This window comes from Fragaria vesca, linkage group LG5 (genome assembly GCF_000184155.1).
Source record: "Fragaria vesca subsp. vesca linkage group LG5, FraVesHawaii_1.0, whole genome shotgun sequence".
NCBI classification, from domain to species: domain Eukaryota; kingdom Viridiplantae; phylum Streptophyta; class Magnoliopsida; order Rosales; family Rosaceae; genus Fragaria; species Fragaria vesca.
The window spans coordinates 1889841-1915435 of NC_020495.1; the positions used below are offsets into that span (position 1 = coordinate 1889841).

Here is a 25595-nt window from a genome sequence, read left to right on the forward strand (position 1 = left end):
TTGAAAGTTAATAGAGTGCACAAGTTATACATAATAAAAATGTATGTAATAGACACAATTAGTGTCCACTACAATTATGGACCACTTTAATATGCTTAAATTTGTGAGAGTAAGCTGGTGAGGACAAAGAATGCAGGACAATACATTTTTAACTTTTCAAAAGGTAAAGATATCTCAATAGTTGTATCAAAGTTAATGAAATGCATATGTAAGTATACAATGAACACAATTAGCATCTATTATAATAACTTAAAAATTGTGAGGGCAAATATAGAATAAATGTTTTGTCTTAACAAAATAAAAGATTTCTCGATAATTACACAGTTTTAGAAGTTAATGGGATTCTCATGTTACACAAACTAAAGAATATAAAGGACACAAGTCACACAACTACTCATCTAGTATCCTCTAAATCAAACGCCTATTAGGGATAGATTAGATGAAGTTTCCTTGAATGACCAAATATTTGAAAGTTATCTGCAACCCTTAAATTGAAAGATCGACACGGGTTGAATGAAGAAATGAAGAGGGGCAGAGAATGACGATCGAATCTATTTTCTATGTTTCTTGACTTTCCCGGAAGACGACCTTGATTTCAAAAGAGAAATCAACGCCGGTTGAATGATCAAACCATTTTCATTTGAATATTCAAGAAGGGGGTGGGCAATACTTACCCAGGCATATAGCTCAAGCACCTCCATGTTTCTTGTATCACTACATGATAGTCTCATGCTCCTTCATCGTTTGGTGAGGCCGCATTCATTTTTACAGTAATGGATTATTACTGCACATAGATCTCATTCAGATGTGCATTTTCAAGAGGGGGTCCTAAACTTGGCCAGTGGTGCATGGTAGCTGTTAGAGGACTACGAAAGTAGGAAGAACAATACTCTTACAGTACGAGTTAACTAAAATCGTAAGCAACAGAAAATCTGGTTCCCTCAAATAAAAACTTCTAAAATTCAACAAAACAAAATCAGAATCTCAATCATACAGTTCAATCTAATTTTTCAATTTCTTTGCCGAAGAAAGGTGCATCAAGGTGCATCAATCTCGGACACTAAAGGCTCTTTTGACACATGTAGATGTAGCTTTGCATCTTCACTCTCAAACGAAACGAGGCATTGTTGAATTATCAACCTTGCAACTGATATAATGCCACGCACCAAAGAGGATGCAGAAGATATTCTTCTCAGGATTACTGTTAATGCTTCTGAAATCAATCAGCCCTTGCCCTGCAAGAAAGAAAGGCAAGTGGAAATGGGTAAGTAACTCATTCAATATTCATTCTTTATAGCCTTTAAGTTATTACTACCATGACGACAACACTAAAATTCAAAGAGGCTTCAGTGTAATATTCACTTCTATGTTGCTTTGTAAGTAATCATACATCTAAATCTTATTTACCTTATGAGGTGGAGTTCCTGGTCTTAACATGTTGCTGCCTACACCAAACTTTCCTTTCTTCTCAGATGCTTTCAAGATCTGGAAGGAACATGTCAATGTATCATCCACACTCATCATGGCACCAGCATTATCAAATTCGCCACAGTAATTTGGCGCTGAAAATATAGTCACCAGCTTCCTCTTTCCGAAAAACTCATATCCATCTTCCACAACCTGATAAACAACCCATAGTTAAATCCAGAAACAATAACAGACACTTATGTAAATGGTGTAGCTATGTTGGTCTCGCTAAGTTGTTATTGGTGTAGTTAAGTTGGTCTATGCTCTTTAAAACTTTTGTTATAAGGGATACCAATCTTTATTATCAGTGCCAACAAGCACAAAAGACCATCATAAAGGAAGACACCAACAGTAGACGGGAGAGCATGGGGAACATGTATACCTCGACACACATATGCAGTTGGAACACACAAAATCTTTGCTATTCATTTTACAAGTTCACCAAAATATAGAAGATAAGATTTTAATATATAACTGCAAATTATATCCATATGTCTGAAATACATTAGGTTCATATGAAGTTCCTTGGTGATACATGAATGAGCATACCACTCCTTGATCTTAAAACTGAATTTCAATAAAAATAAAAGAAAGAATGATGTTATCATTAGATGATGGTATCATTAGATTAATAGAGCTATATATAAAAGATGGATCGAATACACAGAATGGTGCTGACAGAAAGAATACGCTAACTCAGTTCATCAGCTAAAATTTTTTGCAGGAATAGAAGATTGTGAATATCCCTAAAGTCAGCTTTTGCATACTGGATAGTAGTGAGTGAGCCCTTAAGTCAGTGGTAATGGAAGCACATATAGCAGAGCAGAATCAAACTCAACGCCAAAGGTCGACCACTACAAACTCTTCTACGTTCCCTTAAATATACAGTACATGTACATAGATAAATAAAATGAAGACTAACGAAAATAAAAACTACCTGGTGAGCACGGCAGACAAGATCAAGATCATGTTTCTGGAGAAATTCAGCAACCGTGTCAGCCCCAAATGTAAATGACACACCACGATCATTCTCTCCCCAACCATCAACATCTTTATCAGGATCAGCCCACAAAAGATCACAGAGAAGTCCCTGATCTGGTACATCCACTGGGCGGGCAATATTTCTAATCTGATCTAGATTTTTCAAATCAGGAGATAGACCACCATGCATGCAGAGGATCTTCTCATCAACAAGAGCAGCCACAGGCAGACAGTTGAAGCACTCAGTAAAAACCTTCCAAATACGAACATTAAATCTTCTCTTGCACTCATCATAGAACCCGTATATACGGTTGATGGAAGCACATTCATGGTTGCCTCTTAGGAGGAAGAAGTTTTCCTTGTATTTAATCTTATACGCAAGGAGAAGGCATATTGTCTCTATGCTTTGCTTCCCACGATCAACATAGTCCCCCAGGAATAAATAGTTGGCCTCAGGTGGGTACCCACCATACTCAAACAACCGTAAAAGATCAGAAAACTGACCATGAACATCTCCTGTGGTACAGAAAATGAAATTCGTCATCATACTGACTAAAGATAAGTTCATATCTACTCGACTCAGGACACAAAACAAATGTGATAACAATCAAAATTATTCCAAACACAACTACAAATTGACATTTGATTCAATCCACATATAAAAACAGATCCATCATTACAAAGGAACTAAAGGTTCAGTTCCTGTACTTCCAGTAATGCTATCAAATCCTGGCACATAATCCCGCCAACGCTGAAAACATTTCCAGTGAAAAAACAACACTAAATCCTTTTGTATATAAAATTTGTTTGTTTGGACACACTGCTAAAAACCTGTCTGTGAACTACGCTTCTATAAAGTACTCCACTGATTGTGCAAACTAATTTATGCTAGCTTGTAATTGCTCTTAAAGTTCTCGTCTTTACGATTCGGCCTGCTGTTCTATCTACACTTAACTACTCTTCTGTGCTACTCAAACCCTACACACAGTGATTCCACCAGAACAAAACCAAAGCATTCTCCACATACTAATCTACTTAACAACACAAACTACTCACAAAAATACCCCATTTTCAATCACCAAAGCCTTTTCAAGAACAAAATCCCAATTCTACATACAGAAATGTAAAAAGATAGTCAAAGAAACAAGCTTTCAATTCAGCCTAAGCTAAAAACCGAAGCAGATTAGAGTGAAATTTGTATACCGCAAATCTTGATGGGAGCTTCGAGTTCGAGAAGGTTGGGCTGACTGAGAAAGATCTCCTTGGAGGTGGTGCAGAGGTGCCGTATCTCCGCCTCCGTCATCTGCACCTGCTTCGTCGTCCGGCCGCTCTTCGCCGACACCAGCCGCCGTATGAGATCGTCCACAATCGCGTCTCCCATCGCAAACACGAAACCCTAGCTCTCTCTCTCTCTCTGAGCTCTCTCGCCTCGGTTGGTCCAAAAGTCAGAGAGAGAAGAAAGATAAAGATCGGAGTGTAAGGGCGAGGCGGAGCGAATCAGAATATTAGGGGAAATCGAAATCAGAGAGAAATATTGTGGTAGGGTTTGAAACTTTGAATAGAGAGATTTATGAAGATGTGGTGGAGGAGTGCGTGGCGGCCATTTTCGGAGTTGAAGAAAACGAGTGTGCAACAACAGTTAAAAGAAAAGGTTAACAAAAAATAAAAGGTTCGTGCCAACCCTATCTGGAAACTTGGGTGGGGGCATGCGGGAGGCACGTGCGTGCCCGGTTTTTGGTTACTCTGATGGTGATCAAGTCGTCCTTCGTGTTTGTTTCTTTGTGGGGAAAAATCCTCAAAAACTAATATTATGTTTACCCATTTTGGTACTTCCGTCCGTTTTACCGTTAAAGACAGGGATAAAGTCGTCAAAAACAATTTTGTGATTAAAATTATTTTGTTCAACCCAATAGCCGACATTTTTTTATTGAGGTTAAACAAATCCATTCATTGATAATAGAGATTATATCATGAATCGATCTATTGTCTTGCGTATAGAGGGCAAATAAGATCGTTTGATTTATGTAAGGGAGTAGTCTCCTTACAAATTTCTTGCTCACTTGATACCAAAGAGAGCCTACAGTCTTTTAGGAGATTTTAGGCTATGAAAGCTTTAAAATTGAAAAAGGAAATGCAGATTTGAAAAAACAAAGCAACAAAAAATCCAAACTATGGCTGTAACAACGCACAACCATAGTCAAGTCTTTAAAGCAAATTAAGCAAGCTCCTTGCCCTTAACAGAAAGGCTCGGTGGCATGGTGTGGTGATGGGAGTGACTGAGGGAAATGGCACCTCCAGAGTTGCATTCCTCTTGCCTTTCTTGTTTCGAGACCCAATTGGCATGCCTCGCTGTTTACCATTAACACATGTTGGTTGAAAAGGTACAATAACAGTATTTTCAGAAAGCATTGTAGGAAAATTTGGAGATGGATGATGCTTTGAGGAATGAATTTGTAGGTTGAGGCGTGTAGTTCACTGCCCTTAAGAGTAGATTTCCGCCCTTCGGAGATTGTATCTCGGTGTAGCAAGTATTGACAGTCTACCCTCCAGAGTACAACAACCTCGACTCTAGTAAGTGTACACTCACAATACTAGAATCGTATCGAACAACTTAATTATCTCTCTTTGGTTTAGAATAGGAAACAAGGAAGATATATAGATTGTTGTTATTTAATTGAAATGGAAACTTGGAGCTTATATAGGAAAGAAATGATCAATGAAACGGACAACGGAACAGAAGTGTAATGGCAGCAATTTATGAATAGGAATGTAATGCCACTAAACACTAATATTCAAACTAAAGATATGAGAGGAATAAATATGGAAATAAAGAATTGACCATTATTATTACACAATTATGTTTCAAAACGTTAGGAGTTTATGGCATATAGAGCAACCACAATTAAGAAGAATAATGCCATTGACAAACGGTCAAAACTGAAGGAGCTTCAAATTTAAGTAAGGTATTTTGAAATATTTGAATAAAATTCCAATAAGCGAACCCAGGGATTTAGTAGACAAGGCAGCTAGCTAGGAAATCTAGCTGCCTCAAATTCTTGGTACCAGCAGCATCGGCTTGCAACACATCAACCACCAACATCTTGAGTTTCTTTGGTGGCATTTCGGGGGAGAGAGGACGAGCTCGCTTGGATCCCACTGCATTGTTGTACGCCGCAACCTCAGCTTGATCACCATCAGCTTCCTTGTCTGAGTTGTCTCCGCTCAAAGTATCCTCCATGCCTTGTGTTACCGGAACCAAGGCAAGTGCATCCGCATCCGCATTCAAATTTCTTGGGTTTCTGATCAAAATTGGCTTCCTTGGTTTTCCAGTCTACTTCTTATCAAATGGAGATGGTCCAGCAATCGGAGAGACATCATATTGAGCTCCTTTAAACTTGAATGAGCTGTGGAACATCGCATTCGCCGCAAAATGGAGTGTTGGGATTGGATTAGAGCTATTGCTTCATTATGGGAACCTGCAAGTTTGTGAAAGAACATCAGTAGCCAAATCTATAAGAATGGCTATTTCTAGCAGTGCGTAGAACTTTTACTTTCACTTCAAATTGTCTTTCGCTGCTTCCCCTGTTCCCCTGTTCCCCTTAACATCTATAGTTTTAATTCGTAACTGCTGAGCATCTACAAATAGACGTGTCCATTTTGTAAAACGGACATTGATCGCATTGATATGACAGAACTTGATATTCTTTGCATAGCATACGAAAACCCCAGGTTTTTTCTGCCCAAAATTTATTCAATACCACTGATCAACATGAAATATAACTCAGAGAAACCAACCAACAGATCGAAATAAGAAAAACCCTTATGATAATCTTACCTGAATTAGATGAGCAAAGTTATTGTCCGAGCTGGATTTCTGTCCTCCTTGCTTTAGTTTGACAACCTAGTTGAGGAATATAGTAGAGAAGGTAAGCAATTTTCTATGACCCAAGCGAATAAGAAAAAGAATCAATTAGAAATACAATTTTCTTTCACCACCAAATGGTCAAGATCAATTAGAAATTGAAATGGATAGCATAGCACAACACAGATTATTTTTTCTAATGCTTTTAGGACATGTTTACTAACATGGAATGGACTTGAGAGTGGCGGAATTGATTCCGGAATGAGAGAATTACGGCGTTTACTAACATGTCACGGTATTAGAATGGATGTGGATCTCACTTGCTCATCAGGAATCGATTCCTTATAAACCCCTAATTTGATACCCAATGAGAGAGGTGGGTTTAGGAATCAAACATATGGAATCGACTTTTCTCCCTAAAATACCCTCGCATAATTTTAGTATCTTTAAATTACTCAACTCTAGAAATACCAATATATATTATATCGTCAACTTCAAATATATCAACTACGACATCAAATCTATATGATCATCATTGTATGCAAATTGCTAATATTGTTGGGAATTTCATCAATAAAAAAAATAACAATAAAATTGCAACTATTATAACTTCATTTCTTATAGGGATATTTTAGTAATCAAACGAGTTTTAATATCGATTCTTATAGTGATTCATTATGGGAAGTAAACAATTGAATAAAAATGAAATATTCTCATACTGATTCCGAATATTTTCTATTCCAAGTTAGTAAATGTGTCCTTAATACAATTCGACGGAGAGAAATAATTAGTTTTGCATGTAAAGAGAAGATGAGAAGATATAACCGCACACTTAGTGGGATGGTGATAGTTATCTAAATACTTGCACGTCTTATTTTTTTAATTAAATGTTATTTTTTTCGTTTAGGAAAACTGTTTTTCCTTTCTTATTTTTTGTATCCATATTAATTTACTGTTCTATCCTTCATGCATTAAGTTGTGTTGAGGAATATAGCAGTGTTAACCTAGTTTGACAAAGTTTGAGTCACGATGGCACAGAGAGGGATTCTCATGAAGAAGGCAGGAAAAAAAAGTAAAACCAGTGTTTACGGGCCTGCTGCGCTATGGATGAGATTCAAAGATTCAGGCGGGGGAGTCCTTATTAGAGGATCTTAGAGTGACAAGAGAAAAAACATGTTTCATTGGATGAGGCAGGAAATGCAAAAATTGAATCGGTGGCGGATGATACTCTTCCTCCACTTGAACACAGAGAAGAAAGTTTTCGAGGGAAAAATCTCCCAAGTGCTCCCAAGTGCAACATGGAGAATACTTTGAGAACACTACCTCTGAAGAGAATAAACAAGTTAATAACAAAAGAAAGTCTGAAGAAAATATTATGAGTCAGAATAATTCTCAGAAAGATGTATTTGCACGACATCATAACAACTTTAAAGGGACGACCCAAGTGCAGCATCAGAAGAACTTTGAAGAAGCAAATGTTCAAGCGCAATGTCGAAGCAACTTTGAATCTGGCATGAGAGCTCAAAAATGTAATATACTGGATCTTTGGAGGGCCGGGTATGCTAGAAGCAATCAAGGAACTAGTTGGGATACTTAATGGCTATCGTGTACTTGGAGAACAAGTTCATAATGGCCAAGCCACTAGAGCCTTGGTACCAAAATGTTATCTAGTTGGGATATAAACATACTAGCTATATATAGCTTATCTAGCCATATCCAAAATGTTACTCCAGAACATCACACAAAGCAATACTATAGTTACGTTCTAACTATTTGCATTAATTCAACGGTGACTAATATTGCATCACAAGCCTCCTGCATGTAACTGTTTATAGACTTTCAACTGCTATATATACGAAACAAGACTAGCTAATTAATCAAGTGAGAGTCATGAGTGTGCTTGTTCGTTTCAGGCAACTATATTTGAAAGAAATACGGAGGGAGTCGAAACCCTATCTTTCAAGACCTGATGTATATAAAATTTGATGATCCATCTATAAAATTTGCTTTCTCCAAGATATTATAAGTCAAAAACTCCAAATTATCAGAGATGGAATTATATATTCCAATCAGTATTTCCATCCACAAATAAAGCCTTCCGTTTCCGAAACAGAAGTCGTATATATATCGAAAACCTGATCTCGAAAGGGCGAATCTAGGGTTTCAAAGAGAAACGAGGATGTCGACGCCGCTGCCGCGGAACCTGGTGCTTGATCGTAACATAGGTTGGCATCAGGAGGTCTTCGTTACGCCGGAGAAGAATGAGGTGAATCCGTTCCTCGATCAGAAGTCCATTGCACCTGATTACGATTGGGAGAAATTGATGCCGCCATCGGAGCAAGGTTTGGAGTTTAAGCCACAATATTTCCTTATTGTGGTGTACCCCCTGCGAGGTATCCTTACTTTCTTTCTCTCATCGCATCTGGCTCAGAGATTTGAAATTATCAGTTTAGTAGATTGAAAATGCTTTGTATGTGCAGACTATGTGTTGGCAAATCATTGGCATGAGATTCAATGTGCTGCGGAAGATAATGGCTTTGGAATCGCGCTCAAAGTGGTATCTATGAATTTGTTTTTTCCTATTCTACTCTAGAGGATCGACTCGATTAATGGTGGTTTGAATGGAAATTGTTGTATTTCAAATGCTGTAGGGTCAGAATGTAGATTTGTTTTACATTACAATGGCAACACTGCCTAGCAGTGCAAAGGATCCATGGGCTTTTCCCAAGGCTATTAGGTTCTGTGAACTTTTGGCAACCACCAATGTTCCACCATCTGTGGTAAGCTCTAGGTTCTTATTTCTACTTTTGTTATTCCATCACTATTGCTATTGGGGATCTGAGTGCATACACGACCTTCCGATTGCAGGCAATACAAATACTGAATGGTGATCTGGGACACAAATACCTGCCGATTGGGCGTCAACAAGGAGGGCTTTGCTTGAAGCATGACATCCCGCAGGTGACTAAATACATTTGTCGTTGTTTCAAATCACTTTTTCAAGTTTACTCTTATTTTCAATCAACCCTTTTCCTTATTTTTTTTATCTGTGACCGTCTTTCTGTCCCTTTGATTGAGTAGTAGCTGCTTGAAGCATGGATCCATATGTCTTGCTCTCAGCCTTTTCTATTTCGTGCAGGCTACATTTCTGGAACGGTATGGGCGGTTCTTTTACTTCATCAAGGTGCGCACCATTTATACTATGATTTACTGTTTGTTCACTCTGTATTTGGTGATGGTCAGTTCTTTCCTCTTAACAACATATTAAATCAGATGTTTCGCATATGCAGGATCGTTTGGTTTCTTATGGTGTCTCACTTTATCTCACGGTAAGGGCTTCTACTGTCCTTTGCGACTCTGTATACTTTCTTTCTTGTCTTCTAGTTTACATAAATTGAATGGACACTGTCATTGGTTTTGAATGACTAGGGGAATACAATTACTGTTGTGGGCAAACCACAGCTAGAGCTGGAAATGGAGAAGGTGATCGCCTATGCAAAACTCTGTATTATTGACAATGAGGTTAATCTCAAGAAGAAACTGAACAAGAAGAAAGGGAACAAGAAGAAGGAAGGGAGCAAGAATGAGGAGGCTTTGCCTCTATCATCTGCAACTCAAGACGAAAGGGAGCAAGAAGAAAAGGGCAAGAAAGTGGATCTAGGGTTGGAAACAGAAACGACTACGCTGAAGCCGTCAATGGAGGTGGATCTAGGGTTGGAAACAGAAACGACTTTGCCGAAGCGGTCAAGCTATGTGTTTAAAAGAGCAACGACGATGCCCAAGGTGTTAAGGGATCAGCATTGCGTGGTGATTGATGATTTTGTCGGTTGGGAAGTGAAGATTATCCCTCGGAAGAACAACAAACCCGATCCGGTGGTGGATCTAGGGCTTGAATCAGAAACAGCGATGTCGAAGCCGTTCGTGGTGGATATAGGGTTTGATACAAAAACAACGACGATGCCCAAGGCGTCAAGGGAGCGGCCTCGTGTGGGGATTGACGAGTATGTCGGTTGGGGATTGGAGGTTCTTCGTCCGATTAGCAACGAACTCAGTTCGCGGCCGGAGACAGATGTCGTCCAGCAGGAGGACATTTCACCTGATTACAAATGGTCGAAATTGATGCCGCCAACGAAGCTCGTGAGGGGAAAACTGGTTGTTGAACCAGGATGGGAGTTCAAGCCACAATTTTTTCGTGTTTGGGTGTACCCATTGCGAGGTACGTACCTATATATATCTTTTTAATCCTTGTTACTTGGCTCAGAGATTAGAAATGATCAATTAAATCGAGATTGGAATTGTTTTGCGCATGCAGAATATTTGTTGACAACTGAATGGTCGGACATCAAAGTTGCTGCAGCAGATAACGGCTTTGGAATCCTGATGAGGAAGGTACCGAATGAATCTGTTTTTCCATATATACATTCAATCTAGATGACTAGAGTAAGGGTTGTTTGAATTGAAATTGTTGTATTTCAAATGCTGTAGGGTTTGAGAAGGTGGTCCATTTTTGCGGCAGTAGGACCAGAGGATCCAAAGGATCCATGGGCTTTTCCCAAGGCTATTAGGTTCTGTGAACTTTTGGCAACCACCAATGTTCCACCATCTGTGGTAAGCTCTAGCAGGTTTTTTCTACTTTTGTTATTCCATCACTATTGGCTTTCCTAGCAATTACAACCTTCCCATTATTGCAGGCAATAGATATACTGTATGGTCAGCTGGGACATAAATACTTGCCGATTGGGTGTCAACCAGGAGGGCTCTGCTTGAAGCATGGGATCCCGCAGGATACATTTCTCAAACGCTATTATCGTTTCATTTCCCAAACTAAGGTGCACCATCTTAACTGTGTTTTACTGTTTGATCACTCTATTTGGTTGATTTACATGTTCAGTAGGTTCCTTCGTCTTAACAACATATTTAATTGGATGTTTTGCGTATGCAGGATATTGTGGATACTTTACCTGGAGTCTCGCTTTATCTTACGGTAAATGCTTTTACTCTTACTTTTATACTCTCTTTTCTTTTTCTTTTCTAGTCTCCATTGATTGAGTGGACGATGTCTGGTTTTGAATGACCAGGGGAATACAATTTCTGTTGTGGGCAAGCCTGAGCTAGATCTGCTACTGGAGATGGTGGTCATCTTTGCGGAAAGCTATATTGTACACGATGAGGTACCTGCAAATCTTCCTGAGAGCGTGAAAGCGAAGCTTGATTTTGTGAATAAGCAAATGGAGGCTTTTTCTAAAGAAGGACCTCTCAAGAAGAAACGGAGCAAGAAAAAACTGAGCAATGATGAAGAACCTCTCGAGAAGAAACAGAGAAATGAGGAGGCGTTGTCTCAAGAAGAACCTCTCAAGAAGAAACTGAGCAATGAGAAGAGGCTTTGTCTCAAGAAGAACCTCTCAAGAAGAAAGTGAGCAATGAGGAGAGGAGGCTTTGACTATTTTACTGTGGGTGCGTCTCTTTCCAAATAACAAATTAATTCCAGCATGAGTTTGCTAGTATTAACCAATCCATGCCAGTTGATGAAACTGAGAATATGGCCGGACATTGTATATATATCTCTCTGTTTTCTGTAATATTGACGTTCCAATTTCTACGTAGACAAAAGAAGATTCGGTATTCCTATATATCATGAATGCTATCATGAGGGCGCATGTTAGACTTTTCCTCAGACTGCTCCAGTAAAGTTCGAAACAGATTTGGAGATTTCTTATATGAACGTTTCTTGTTTTTTGTCAGATACATCGCCTGCTGCTTATGTTTCTTTTGAGCCTGGTTCTCTTTCCTAACCTATATATGTTTCTTTATTTTGACAGATTAAATGAACAAATAAAATATGTTGATAATCTTTCTTTGCAGCTTGCTGTATTATGGATTCGACAATCGACATGGACAACAAGTTTTGAATTTGAAATTGTGAGTTTATGATTGTGGATCAGTCGATGATCGCTGGGTAATTTGAACTTTTTTTATCCACCGCTGAAAAAAAAAATGGAAATCGGAGCTCTCTCCGATCAAACTAAGCCAGGCCTCTCCTTCCGCCTTGCCCGCCTTTCAAATGTGTCACCATCAAAATTCCCAAATTTTTTTGAGAAAGATCAAACTACCCATATTTTCAAAAGTAATTAAAAGAAGTAGGGATGTGAAGTAAGGACCTTGCAGTCCTTGCATTGGTTCATTTTTCTGAAATTACCATTTTGTCTATCTCTCTCACACACACATATTTCATGCGGGGGTCAGCTATCTAGTTGAAACAGATTTCGACTTAGTAGGAGCATATGTTATTACTTATCCTAGTTACATATGGTTTCATGTATATCTGATTCATATATGGTAGGGAATCCATTAGCAACAGAATATTTGTGTTGGTGATGCATTAGGAAATCTTATACGATATAACTCGGACATCAAGCAGTATCTTTATGGGAGATCTTTTGATGTCTTAGTGCCTCTATAAATAAGGTGTGTAAGTCCCTGCAACCTGTGCGACTAAAAGCATAAGTTCTCGCCCCATTCATGAGAAGCTCAACCTTAGAGAATTGCAGAAGACTTGTGCTTGATACGGACACGGTTTCCAAGGTTTCAAAGACTTTTAAAGTTTGTACATGTACATGTGTTAGCTCTAATTTGTTCATCATATATGTAAATACAATTGTGTCGTCTATACTCTTGTGAATGATCTTGTGGCATTAAGATTTACAGCTGATTCTTTCAGAAATAATTCGTTTCTTTTTGCTATCACACAGAGCTGCAGGCGTAATGCAATGTCCGTAGCTTCTTGTGTACCTGGTAGCTGTTACTGATTTTCATTTTAAGGAAAACAAAAAAGAGAGATTTTATTTTAAGAATTAAGTGAATGAAGCCTGCTAATTTACTAAAAGCAAGAAAATCAAAAACCAATTTTGCTAACGTTAAAAGGGTTTATAGTGAGGTTAGTTCGCTTGAGCATGCATTACAGCTTGTTCTTTAAGTGGTACATCGCAAAGAAATTTGTGGAAGTGGATTTAGTGTAACCATTTTGAATCGGGGTGCCACAACTCTTTTATTCTAAGCTTATTTCATATTCATCACTCTACATACATGTATCCAGAATTGATATGTTATCATATAAATCACTGCCGCCCAGCTGCATATTATATCGCAATTTTCAGACCTTCTAAAGAAGTCTTCCCAATGCAGTAGTTCGTTTTCGATCCTCTTAGCTAATTCACCTGGTTATTCAACTTCCTTGAATTGAACTTTTGACAGGCTGTTCAACTGAAAGTTAGCCGTGCTAAAAATCTACCATTATCATAAATTTGATAACTTGATGAATGAAAATCTGGAAAATCTGGATAATGATACAAGCAAAGGGGAAAAGCTGCTGTACCGGACGGTATAGCATACCGTCCGGATCTGTGCCGTTCAACAGGGGTTGGGGAGTGGGGTAGGGAGGAGATCGTGCGGTGGAAAACCGGCCGGCATGCTATGCCGTCCGGTACAGCAGAATTTCCCAGAATTTGCTCTTTGCTTGAAAGAGCAAATTGACAAGCTGGGAAAAAAGTACAGAAGCAGAATATAAAGGCTGGAAATTGGAGCGACTTGTTCTCGTTCTTCAAGTTGATGGAATTGGACTGGGCTGCTAGGATAAGGACTGGGCCGACTGGGCTTGTACTCTTAACAAGCAGCACCTCCTCCATCAATTTGATCCGGCTAATTTCATTTGGCTCGAGATAAGATGCATCTGCTACAAACTAATTCTACGACTTCGTCGATAAGCTCGTACTCGAACCATTCTGTCGATATCCATCGAGCGATGCCACTGAGTTTTGTAAAAGCACTTCTCCACCTTCGCACTTTCGCTCTGTCGTTAACGTAATTAGTATCATGCTTGTTGAAGGCTTCTGCAAAAGCTCCTCTTTGGTTCGGTAAACTCTTTGGCTTCACCTTGTAGAAAATTGGGAGAATTGTTGTGCCCTTGACTTCCATGCAGTCCATAATCTTTGTAAGTTCTTCCAAGCACCATGTAGACGAAGCGTACTTTGGTGAGAGGACAACAATGGCAAACCTCGACTCTTCGATTGCAGCCAAGAGGTTTGAAGAGATGTTTGTGCCTCTTTTTAGTTCTCGATCTCTGAATATTTTGAGTCCTCGCCTTTGCAGGGCTTTGTACAAGAAGTGAGTAAAACCTTTGCGGGTTTCCCCAGTGAAACTCAGAAACACATCGTACCTCCATAGTTGTGTTTTGTTGCATTTGAAAGTGGTGCCGAACAATCTACTCCCTATGTACATAAACCACGATCAATTTTGCCAACCTAATCTTCCAAACCTTTGGGAATATAGATTTACAGAGGAGGAAAAAACCTAAAACAACATGCACACTTTTTGTAATCCGTGATCCCATCTCAAGAGATTAAAATCTAGCTTCCCGGACGGGGCAGTAATACAAAAAAAATTGGGGAAAGGGAAATTTTGCCGGTAGGCTAGAGAATATATATATATATATAGCAATACATGAATTAATTTACATGTATGATGAACAGATTATTTCTATGGATATCTTCTTGCTTATGCCTCAGGACAACGAAGGTGGCGATCCAAACATTGTGATCTCGGAAAACACTATGTCAACGTCGGAAAATTATATACTGCATGACTAAGAAAGCAAGGAATTTGACGTAATCTCCAATGAGTACTCTTGTTGATTACTATCCGAAATTGTCATGAAGCTCTTTGTCCTTTTCTTGTAACAATGAAACTTTAACATTTTCAGAACATGGATGAGATAAAATGGCCATCGTTGGTGAAATCGATAATGATAAGCACATTTGGTGCAACTCCTACCTCGATCGCAATATATAACAGGAAAAAAAGAAGGAAAAATGACCAAAAAAAAATAATCATATAACCGAAACAGATTCTGATATTCAATTTGGAACGAGAACTAAAGGACATAGGTTTTCTCCTGAAATTACTTGGAAAAAAAATAATGACCTATGTCAAAGTGAAGTACAATTTAAAAAATGGAACAAACCCTAGCTCGATATATGAAACCATGGCCTTGAGACCCGTTGCTTAATCTGTTGACTTATTAGTGATTTTAGACTCTAAAACTAATTAAGAAACACCTACTTATTTAATGTCAACAAAAAAAAGTAACTGAATACTTGATCTTAAGTAAAAGTTCTGCCCTAGTAAAAAAAAAAAATAATTGTTGAAGTTGTGAACTTCTTTAACTTTTCGAAGTCCTGGAAGGTGAAATTCTTCAGATTGGCCAAGTCCTGGAAGGTGGCATCTCATGCATACCAATCTTGAGTCCACTTTTGTATAAACATTCCATTGCCGATCTTGCTTCTCGGCTATGTTGGTGATACTTTGCAAAACTTCTCGTTTGATTCCGTGCATTCGAGAGCATCCCCTTGTAAAAGATAGGAAAAATGGGGCTGCAGACTTCCGTGCATCCAAAAATCTTCCAAAGCTCGTCCAAGCACAAGTGGAAGATGAATATTTTGGTCGTCCTCAACTTCACTCCTCCATAGCAGTCAAGAGGTTCGAAGAAATGTATGTGCCTCTATATAGTTCTTGGCCTCCTCTTTGCAGTTCCTTTGGAAAGTGGTTAATCGTACCAATCTTCTCCCTCTACATACAGCAGGGACGGAGGATAGTAGAACCCTCTCACCATATAAAGCTTAAAAAGAAGTCAAACAGCCTGCATTTTTTTGGAACATAGATGCACAAATATGAACCAAAAAAAGTAAAAGAAGCATTATTTAAATTATTTTTTGTATATGTAATAATAAAACATACATAATCTAATGATTTTATTTAAAGTATAAACGTTAATTGCATTAAAGTTTGAATTTATTAAAAAAAAGTTTAGCCCAGACTGTTTTGGAATCCTGGTTCCGTCTCTGTACATACACACAAGTAATTAAGACAACACAGTTTTGCCAGCCAAATTTTAGAGAAGAAAATGGATCTAGCACAAAACTGTATACTTGTCACCAAAAACTGATCTCAATCACAACCTTGTGGATATTTCGAGTCGCATCAGGTTAGGGGTTTTTTTTTTTTTTTTGGGGGGGGGGTTGGTGGTGTTGTGTGGGGTGGAAGGGTTAGTATGGTTCAGTAGTAAGGGGATTATATACACCAGGATTACATTCTGTCTATTCCGTTTTTTGCAAAAACGATTTAATAATAAGACAATTTAGTGTTACAGCTATAACTTCTCTTTGCTTTGTTTTTAGTCTTATCTCATATAGGTTGAACGTAGCGTTTTGATGGTTATTGTAAGGACCAGTGTCAATCTGACATGTGTCCCACATGACAACGTCCAAGCTATTTAGCTGGACTTTGCTGTAAGAAGGAGGCAGACAATTAATCAAGCTTTTAATATTTTCAGTCTATTTTCTTTGTTTTTCTTCCTTCATTAACAATCTGGTATCATAGTCTCCGATTTGGGGGCCATGGCTAACAAGAAGGGGGGTGGAGGAGCATCTACAGCTCAGACTCATCCCGGAGCTGAATCATCCCACCAACTTGAATATGAGTTCCAGGTTCATCGAGATGAGACAGCTGCGCAGATATTGGTGATGCAAGACTCGGTGACCTCGATGCAAGGGTCTCTAGAGGAGGTGCAACGCTCTGTAACCACCATTAAGGCGGAGTTGATAGCTGAGATGCGTCTGCTCTTACTGGAGGCGAACACCAACACTGCAGCTCCCGGAGTGGATCTAGCTGAGAACGGAGCTCCAGCAACCACATCGGCTTAAATCAAATTTGGGTCATTGCAAGAGGTTGGTGGTGTGGTTGCAGTCCCAAGTTTGGCGACTCTAAAACCGTCATCAGCAAAAGCCACTATAGCAGCTACCTCGACGACTTCGTCACCACTTCCAGCACAGGGAAGTACTACGAAACCACCTTTTTTTGATTCTGAAAGGTTATCGTTTCGTGAGTTATAGCACCATGAAGTGATTTTGGGGCTGAATTCTGAAGTTACTACTGCATTGGCTAATGTTACTAAAGGGGTAGCTGATCCTATTATGTTTGATCTTACAAAAGTGATTGGGTCAACTGTGCCTTATACTGATGTGAATGCTAGCAGAAGTCTGGGAAGTACAGGAGGAGGTCACCCTAAACCTCCTACACAAAACTACTACCAATATACTAATTTTGGGACTAATCCGTTTAACTATATAACAGGTCCTTTTCCTGTTACAAAAATGAGTACTAATTCTGGTTATAGTACTGTGGGTTTTGCACCTACCTCTCATACTAGCACTGTTGATCCCTCTGTGCCACACTTTCTTAATGTTGGTTCACAGGCATATAACCCATTTTTGTCAACTGGTCCCTATTCCAGTTCATACATACCCTAATCTTCATTTTTGTCAACTGGACCTTATCACAGCTCATACACAGCCACAACTTACCCATTAGTGTCAAACCATAGCTACCCACCTCATCCAATTTTTGGTGTTCAGTCACCCAATGGTGCCTGGTTGCAAGCTACCTCACAACACACCCCATATGTTAATTCCAATACACACACAGTTCACAACACCATGTTACAACATACAAACCCCAACCCGTACCTACACCACCAATACAGTTTTGACCCTTCCCTACCTTCCATGAAACAGGTGAGACTAGAGTTTACAAGTTTCAATGGGGGAGACCATGTTGAGTGGTTAAATAAGGCTGAACAGTTTTTCGATTTCTACCAAATCCCTGAGGACAGGAAGTTAGCTATGGGAGTCATGCACTTGACAGAAACAGCTTCGGATAGGTGGTACATGTTTGGACGTGAATTTCCTCAGAGTTGGCAAGGACTTACTGATTTGTTAATGAGAGAGTTTGGGGGATACAATGTCACTGATCATCAAGCTGCTTTGGGGAGAATGTCACAAACTGGGAGTGTAAAGGATTACATGGGACAATTTACTAAGCTGTCAAGGAGGGCTCCAGGGTTTCCACAACAGGTGCTCATGTCCTTTTTTATTGGGGGTTTGAAAAGTGGAATTAGAGCAGATGTTAAAGCTCTCAAACCAAAATCTCTCTATGAAGCATGTGAATTGGCAAAAATCTTTGAAGAGAAGGAGCTGAATATTAGGGCTGCACAAAAATCAAGTCAGTTCAATAGAGGGAATGCCAATTATGCCAGCAACTACAACAAGCACTCCACAACAAATTTTGGGGTACAAGCTAAACCTCAAACCCTTTCAAGTTCACATGGAGGGCAAGGTATAGCAATGCAGTTGCACTAAAGCAAAATGGGAACAGAAGATTGAGTCAAGCAGAATTTCAGGAGAGAAGGGCTAGGAATCAATGTTTTTTCTGTAATGAAATTTTCCGACCAGGTCATAATTGTAAAAAAGGGCAAGGCCAACTGATGGTCATTGAAGTTTTGCAAGATGAAGGAGAGGCACTAGAGACAACTCAAGAAGTGAATGATGACAGTGTGACTGAAAGAGTGGATGAAGATACCTCTGAGGTACAACTTCAGATCTTAGGGGGTTTGGATGATTCAGATACTATGCAAGTAAAAGGAGGGTTCAATAACAAGAGAGTTCATATCCTCATTGACACGGGAGCATCCCATAACTTCATCCACCCTCCCTTGCTGAAAAAATGCAAGTCCAAAATTAGGAAAATTAAGCCCTTGAAGGTCATATTAGCCAGTGGAGCCATCATGCAGACTAGAGGGCAGGTGACAATTGAATTACAGTTAGGGAAGTATGTATTTTCAGGAGAATTCTATGTCCTACCAGTTTCAGGCTGCGAAGTGGTGCTAGGATCAGCTTGGTTGAAAACTCTAGGAGACATAACCTGAAATTTTGAAACTATGGTGATGAAATTCATCAGAGAAGGGGTGACGTATATGTTGCAGGGTGAAACAAAGGCTCAAGCCATTGTAGTGGGGTGTAAAACTATGCAAAGACTTTTAAGAAAGGAGACAGAAGCAGTCATGGTATAGTTGAGTCCTCTGGGATTGAAAGAGGAAGTTAAGAAGACACATCCAGCTATTCAAAAGTTGATTGATCAGTACGCAACCATTTTTCAATCTCCTACTTCACTTCCCCCAAAAAGAACACATGATCACAGGATAGAGTTGCTCCCTAACACAGCACCCATTAATGTCAGACCCTACAAGTATCCTTACTTTCAGAAAGCGGAAATTGAAAGAATTGTGCAGGAAATGCTCGACAATGGTATAATTAGACCCAGTGTGTCACCATATTCCTCTCCTGTGATTTTAGTGAAGAAAAAAGATGGAAGCTGGAGGTTATGTATTGATTACAGATCAGTGAATGCAGCTACGGTCAAGGATAAATATCCAATTCCAGTTGTTGATGAGTTAATAGATGAGGTTCATGGTTCAACTATATTCACTAAATTGGACCTGAGATCAGGTTATCACCAAATCAGGATGTTTGAGGAAGATATCAAAAAGATAGCATTTAGAACTCACTCTGGACATTATGAGTTTCTGGTTATGCCATTTGGGTTAACTAATGCTCCTTCTACTTTTCAATCTGTCATGAATGACATTTTGAGGGACCTCTTGAGAAGGGGTGTACTTGTGTTTTTTGATGATATTCTGATTTACAGTGTGTCTTTGGAGGAACATTTACAACAGCTGCAACTGGTTTTTGAAAGGTTACAGTCTCATTCTCTGAAAGTTAAGGAAAGCAAATGCAGCTTTGGTGTGAGTCAAGTGGAGTATTTGGGACATATTATCAGCTCCAAAGGAGTAGCAGTGGACCCTGCCAAGATTGAGTGCATTAAGAAGTGGGGAAAACCTGCTACCTTGAAAGGATTGAGGGGGTTTTTGGGACTTGCAGGTTACTATAGGAAGTATGTCAGAAACTTTGGCACAATTGCCAAACCCCTAACTGACATGCTCAAGAAAGATAATTTTAAGTGGACTGTTGAGTCTGAGATAGCATTTGAAGCACTAAAAGAAGCTCTAGTATCTACTCCTGTGTTGGCCATTCTAGACTTTGAGAAGGAATTTACCATAGAGTGTGATGCATCTGACAAGGGAATTGGAGCAGTGTTGTCTCAGGAGGGACATCTTATTGCTTATCTGAGTAAGGCATTGGCACCAAGGCACACCACTCTCTCCGTTTATGATAAAGAGATGATGGCAGTAGTTTTTGCTGTTCAACATTGGCGCCCATATCTTTTGTGGAGGCATTTTCAGATCTATACTGATCATAGGACCATTGAGCATTTTACGAAGCAGAAGATCAACACCCCAGCTCAACAAAAATGGTTGATCAAGTTAATGGGATATGACTATTCTATTAAGTATAGAGCTGGAAAAAATAATGCAGCACCAGATGCCCTTTCAAGGCAGCTAGAGCTTTCTACCCTTCTTGGTACCTCTCAGCCAATCCATAAATATGTGGAGGACATGCTTAGTGATTGTTTGCAGGATACTGAAGCAAAGGCAAAAATTCAAGAATTCCAGCAGGATCCAGCTTCACAACAGCATTACTCTCTAGTGGGGTCACAGTTGTACTATAGAGGGAGGATTTATGTTCCACAACTGGGAGATTGGAGAGATAAGATTATGAAAGAGTTTCATAGAGGCTTGGTAGGAGGGCATGCAGGGAGAACAAGAACTTATCATAGAATCAAGAGAACCTTTGGTTGGCCTGGAATGCTTAAAGATATCAAACACTTCATTGCTCAGTGTCACATATGTCAACTTTATCACTATGAAACAGTTGCACCACTAGGTCTGTTACAACCAAACTCTATACCTGATTCTGCTTGGACAAATATATCTATGGATTTCATAGATGGATTGCCAAATTCAGAAGGAAATACTGTGATTTGGGTAGTGATTGATAGGTTGACTAAGTATGCACACTTTATTCCCATGTCACACCCATATACAGCTGCATCAGTGGCTCAGTTGTTTGTGAAGGAGATTTTCAGACTTCATGGTATGCCTGAACACATCATTTCAGATAGGGATCCAGTGTTTCTCAATCTATTCTGGGAATCCTTCTTCAAGTTACAAGGAACCAAATTGGATAAATCATCTGCTTATCACCCACAAACAGATGGACAAACAGAAAATCTGAACAGGACCTTAGAGCAGTACTTAAGGTGCACTGTTGGAGAAAAACCACATCAGTGGGTGTAGGCTTTGGCATGGGCTGAGTGGTGGTATAACACTGCTTATCATTCTGCAATTCAGATGAGCCCTTTTCAAGCTCTCTATGGCTATCAACCACCATCAGTTGTTCCTTATTTACCAGGGTCCACAGCAGTAGAGAAGGTGGATAAACAGCTGGGAAACAGAGACGAGTTGCTGGCATTGCTGAAAAGAAATCTCACTGTAGCTCAAGCAAGAATGAAAGTTTTCTATGATAAGAAACACTCTGAAAGGGAGTTTGCAGTAGATGATTGGGTATATCTGAAACTTCAGCATTATAAACAGTAGTCAGTTAAGCAGCAGGGGTGGAACAAACTCTCTCCAAGGTATGTTGGACCTTTTCAGATCAGTGAAAGAATTGGGAAGGTAGCCTACAGGTTGAATTTACCACCTACTGCAAAAATTCATAATGTCTTTCATGTGAGTTTACTGAAGAGAAAAGTAGGTGAGGGAGTGCACACATCACCTCAGTTACCACCAGTGATTGATCCTGACAACCCCAAATGGGAACCAATAGCTGTGTTGGACAGAAGAATGTTTAAGAAGAAAGGAGCAGCAGGTACTCAGTGACTGATCCACTGGTTTGGTACCACAATTGATGAAGCAACTTGGGAGGACTCTGAGGTAATTAAGCTGCGGTTTCCAAATTTTGAGCAAGAAGATGTTTCTGGTTTTGCTGCTGCTTCAACAGTTCAAACTTGAGGACAAGTTTGATTGAAGGGGGCTGGATTGTTACAGCTACAACTTCTCTTTGCTTTGTTTTTAGTCTTATCTCATATAGGTTGAACGCAGCGTTTTGATGGTTATTGTAAGGACCAGTGTCAGTTTGACATGTGTCCCACATGACAACGTCCAAGCTATTTAGCCGGACTTTGCTGTAAGAAGGAGGCAGACAATTAATCAAGCTTTTAATATTTTCAGTTTATTTTCTTTGTTTTTCTTCCTTCATTTTCGTTCCTTCCAATCTGAATCTGGAGAGTTAGGGCTCACACCCTAACATTTAGACAATAGCATGGCAAATAAGTTCCCTGATGTAATTATCTCGTTAGTTACAATGCCGGCTGTCGCCTTAAGTTTGTACTCTCCAAGAAACTTAGCATAAAATGCTTGTATTCTTACTGCTGAACAAGACTACGACCAAGCTCTGATTTTGGCGATGGTTAATAATAATTAAGATTAAGATTATGAACTTCATCTAGTTGTCCCATATGCCTATTGCCTAACAGGCTTTTTAATGTCTACATGCATGTATACAAACAGTCATGCAAGAAGCAAAACACTTCAGATGAAAAACTTGATAGAAAAGCACTTTGCAGATATGGGAGTACAACTACGGCTACAGAGGCGAAAACGTTTAAGTGACACAATTTTATGTCTTCAAATAGGGGATCTAATGATCATGCCTTTAGAACAGTATCAATTATAAGCGGAGCACAAAAATACTAGGAATCGTCATTGCTACTCTCATAACATAACAAATTAGAGGAAACATGTCAACATGAGCTGATGAGCATATGGTATGCACATTAGAAACTAAAGTAATACACAGAAGTGCCTGCAGATTATAGAATATTTATGACATTCAAGCCCACCTCCCTCAAGGAGCACAACAATCCAGTGGTTAAGCCTCGTCCATTTGCTCCTGCAAGAAACCCCAGATAGTTATAACCATGAAAGGCTTCACTAGCAGAAACAAAAACCTAGCAACTACACTGAGATAACTGAAACCCCAAGCTGAAGAGCCCCACATGCATGCAAGTGAATCAAAGAGCATCATGACTAAATTTGGATTCCATCTTCTGAAACCAAGAACATGTTGTTTGACATGCAATGATTTTGATAAGCCTATTATTGATTTGTACCCCCTAGGATCTATAAACTTTTTGGATCTTCTTAAACCTTTTTTCATCAAACTGGATATCAAAACATAGGCTTGATTTGAGGTTTGAAGACACTTAAGCTATTCAGATGATCATCAGCTTACTATAGTACTAATAACTTTTCTTTAATTATTGCCATAAAAGGGCTCAAGTGCTATTGATATTTACGTTCGTAATGGCCATAGAACAATAAAGTAATTTGGCATCCCCATCTAAGAAAACTGCATAAAAATCACTTAAGTTCCAGCTACTAGTAGCACTGACCTGCAAATCTGAAGTCCAAAGAGTGAGGTTGTCCCTCAGAAGTTGCATGATTAAAGTGCTGTCCTTGTATGATTCCTCTCCCAGCGTATCCAGTGCAGCAATTGCTTCTTCAAAGGCCTGCGTTAATGAAAAGTTACTTATAGATTTCATGTAAAGTTATCAAAGTTCAGAAAATTAACTAGAGAACAGACGCGTTAGGATTAGTTCTTGGTCTTGACCATTAAATCTCTTTGACCCTTCCAGGCGTTACATAATAGAACTAGTGGTAAAAAGAAAAAACAATACAGAAGCACCTGCAGAAAGTGTACAAAACCTATAGAAACAATCTACTTCAGCTAGACACAAGAACACAGCAACAACATAACTATATAAGACAGAACAAGCAACTTTCAATCTTGCCTCCTTTAAACCTTCTCCAATCGCACCTCTTTAGCAATATCAAGGCCTTCATCAGTACTCCCTCAACTGCTAAGCATTTAAGCAACTTTCAAGCAACCCCTTACTAATGAGTATCATTGTCCTAATAATTCTAGTTGGATCACTCCAACATCTGACTCAAACTTGTGTTGCTTATGTTGCTCTTGAGCAGGGGCGGAGCTAGAAATGTAAGTCTAGGGGGGCCGAGATATAAAATATGAAAAAAAAGTATATAAAATTTTAAATTGTCTGTTAAAATTATGTGTTAATTAAAATTGAACTTATTGTTTTTGTTAATGTATAGTTTTATTTATGTACATGTAAATGATTATATATTAAAAGTTTACATGTATATAAAATGATTAATTAATAACTAATCGATTATGGTGATGAATATGACAAGATGCAAAGAGAAAGGAAATTATATAGTCTAAAATATCAAACTAATCATTATTACGTGACATATTATTACATGAAAAATGGGCCAGATCATTACAATTATATATAATTGTAACCATTTGATCCTACAATAGTGGTGGAAATTGACCATCTTCACAAGGTTTGGGGGGTGCCATGGCACCCCTTGGTCTTAGTGTGGCTCCGCCAGTACTCTTGAGCCTGGTTCTGTTTCCTAGCCTATATATGTTTCCTTAATTTGACAGATTAGATGAACAAATAAAATATGTTGATAATCTTTCTTTGCAGCTTGCTGTATTATGGATTCAACATGGACAACAAGTTTTGAATTTGAAATTGTGAGTTTGTAGGTGTGGATCAGTCGATGATCGCTGGCAATTTGCTGCTCTTTTAGTAATATTGACGAGTAATTCTTAGGACATCCATATGACCGACCACTCACAAACCAACACCTGTAACTTTTTTATTCACCTAAAACAAAAAAAGGAAAGAAAAGAAATCGGGGTTCTATCTCTCCGATTATACCAAGTCAGACCTCTCCTTTTGCCTTGCCCCGCATTCGGCCCAGTTTTGTATTGAGTTTTGAGAATTAAAATAACTTATAATCATCATTTTGAATAGATTTTTTGTTTGGTAAAATCTTAAAATCTACTTATCTAACATTTTTTAATTTAAATAATCACGATTTAAAAAGGCAGGTTGCGAGTTACGTATTTAAAATTGAGTTTAAAAAAAAAAGAGTTTTTAAACCACAATACCAATATCAAGCTAAGCCTTCAAATATGTCACCATCAAACTTTCCTTCCTTTTTTTTGTTTCTTTTGTTTTTTTTTTTTTTGTTTTTGAGAAAGATCAAACTTCCCATATTGTTTTCAAAGTAAATCAAATGAAATAACTATACTATAGTGAATACGTAACGCAACCACATGTTTGGCTCTGATTGGTGGCCCTTAGATAATATAGTTTCCTTCGTTTGTAATGCACTTGGTAATTGGATAACGCCACGTCAAACAACGTGTCCAAGCCAACAGCCTAGTGGATCTTGACGCTTCACCCGCACCGGAATATTCCCCAACCCACCCACCAAAACCCACCTCACCCTTTCCCGAAAAGTATAAATACTTCTCTTTCTTCCCCATTTGCGGTCGTTGCC

At 38.9% G+C, this 25595-nt stretch overlaps 4 protein-coding genes across 4 annotated transcripts; 1 reads left to right on the top strand and 3 right to left on the bottom strand.

Annotated features, from left to right (window-relative positions):
- Positions 1–876: 876 nt before the first annotated feature.
- On the bottom strand, positions 877–4078 carry LOC101293975 (serine/threonine-protein phosphatase PP1-like). The gene is made up of 4 exons (XM_004298791.1): positions 3652–4078; positions 2405–2964; positions 1408–1620; positions 877–1235 (listed from the first exon to the last, which is right to left on the bottom strand). Exons 1-4 carry the CDS (start codon positions 3827–3829, stop codon positions 1224–1226), a joined length of 963 nt encoding a protein of 320 aa, XP_004298839.1. The 5' UTR covers positions 3830–4078; the 3' UTR covers positions 877–1223.
- Positions 4079–8489: 4411 nt separating this feature from the next.
- On the top strand, positions 8490–11727 carry LOC101293307. Its single transcript, XM_004300772.1, has 12 exons — positions 8490–8703; positions 8791–8867; positions 8962–9090; positions 9179–9271; positions 9450–9494; positions 9601–9639; positions 9740–10526; positions 10623–10699; positions 10796–10918; positions 11002–11139; positions 11253–11294; positions 11389–11727. Exons 1-12 carry the CDS (start codon positions 8490–8492, stop codon positions 11725–11727), a joined length of 2103 nt encoding a protein of 700 aa, XP_004300820.1.
- A 2284-nt stretch (positions 11728–14011) lies between these two features.
- Positions 14012–14584, bottom strand: LOC101293596 (TMV resistance protein N-like). The gene has a single exon (XM_004300773.1). The coding sequence runs from the start codon at positions 14582–14584 to the stop codon at positions 14012–14014; it is 573 nt and encodes a 190-aa protein (XP_004300821.1).
- Positions 14585–22954: 8370 nt separating this feature from the next.
- LOC101293887 (14-3-3-like protein GF14 kappa-like) lies at positions 22955–25581 on the bottom strand. Its single transcript, XM_004300774.1, has 3 exons — positions 25537–25581; positions 23609–23725; positions 22955–23106 (listed from the first exon to the last, which is right to left on the bottom strand). The coding sequence occupies exons 1-3, from the start codon at positions 25579–25581 to the stop codon at positions 23086–23088; spliced, it is 183 nt and encodes a 60-aa protein (XP_004300822.1). The 3' UTR covers positions 22955–23085.
- Positions 25582–25595: the final 14 nt, after the last annotated feature.

Coding starts and splice junctions, on each gene's coding strand:
- LOC101293975 (XM_004298791.1), bottom strand. CDS start 3,829: ATGGGAGACGCGATTGTGGACGATCTCATACGGCGGCTGGTGTCGGCG. Junction 2,965..3,651: donor AGCTCCCATCAAGATTTGCG/GTATACAAATTT, acceptor TCTGTACCACAG/GAGATGTTCATGGTCAGTTT. Junction 1,621..2,404: donor TTGTCTGCCGTGCTCACCAG/GTAGTTTTTATT, acceptor GTTGTTTATCAG/GTTGTGGAAGATGGATATGA.
- LOC101293307 (XM_004300772.1), top strand. CDS start 8,490: ATGTCGACGCCGCTGCCGCGGAACCTGGTGCTTGATCGTAACATAGGT. Junction 8,704..8,790: donor TGTGGTGTACCCCCTGCGAG/GTATCCTTACTT, acceptor TTGTATGTGCAG/ACTATGTGTTGGCAAATCAT. Junction 9,640..9,739: donor GTGTCTCACTTTATCTCACG/GTAAGGGCTTCT, acceptor TTGAATGACTAG/GGGAATACAATTACTGTTGT.
- LOC101293596 (XM_004300773.1), bottom strand. CDS start 14,584: ATGTACATAGGGAGTAGATTGTTCGGCACCACTTTCAAATGCAACAAA.
- LOC101293887 (XM_004300774.1), bottom strand. CDS start 25,581: ATGGGGAAGAAAGAGAAGTATTTATACTTTTCGGGAAAGGGTGAG. Junction 23,726..25,536: donor ACTTTTCGGGAAAGGGTGAG/GTGGGTTTTGGT, acceptor TCATTAACGCAG/GCCTTTGAAGAAGCAATTGC. Junction 23,107..23,608: donor TTTGGACTTCAGATTTGCAG/GTCAGTGCTACT, acceptor GGTTTCTTGCAG/GAGCAAATGGACGAGGCTTA.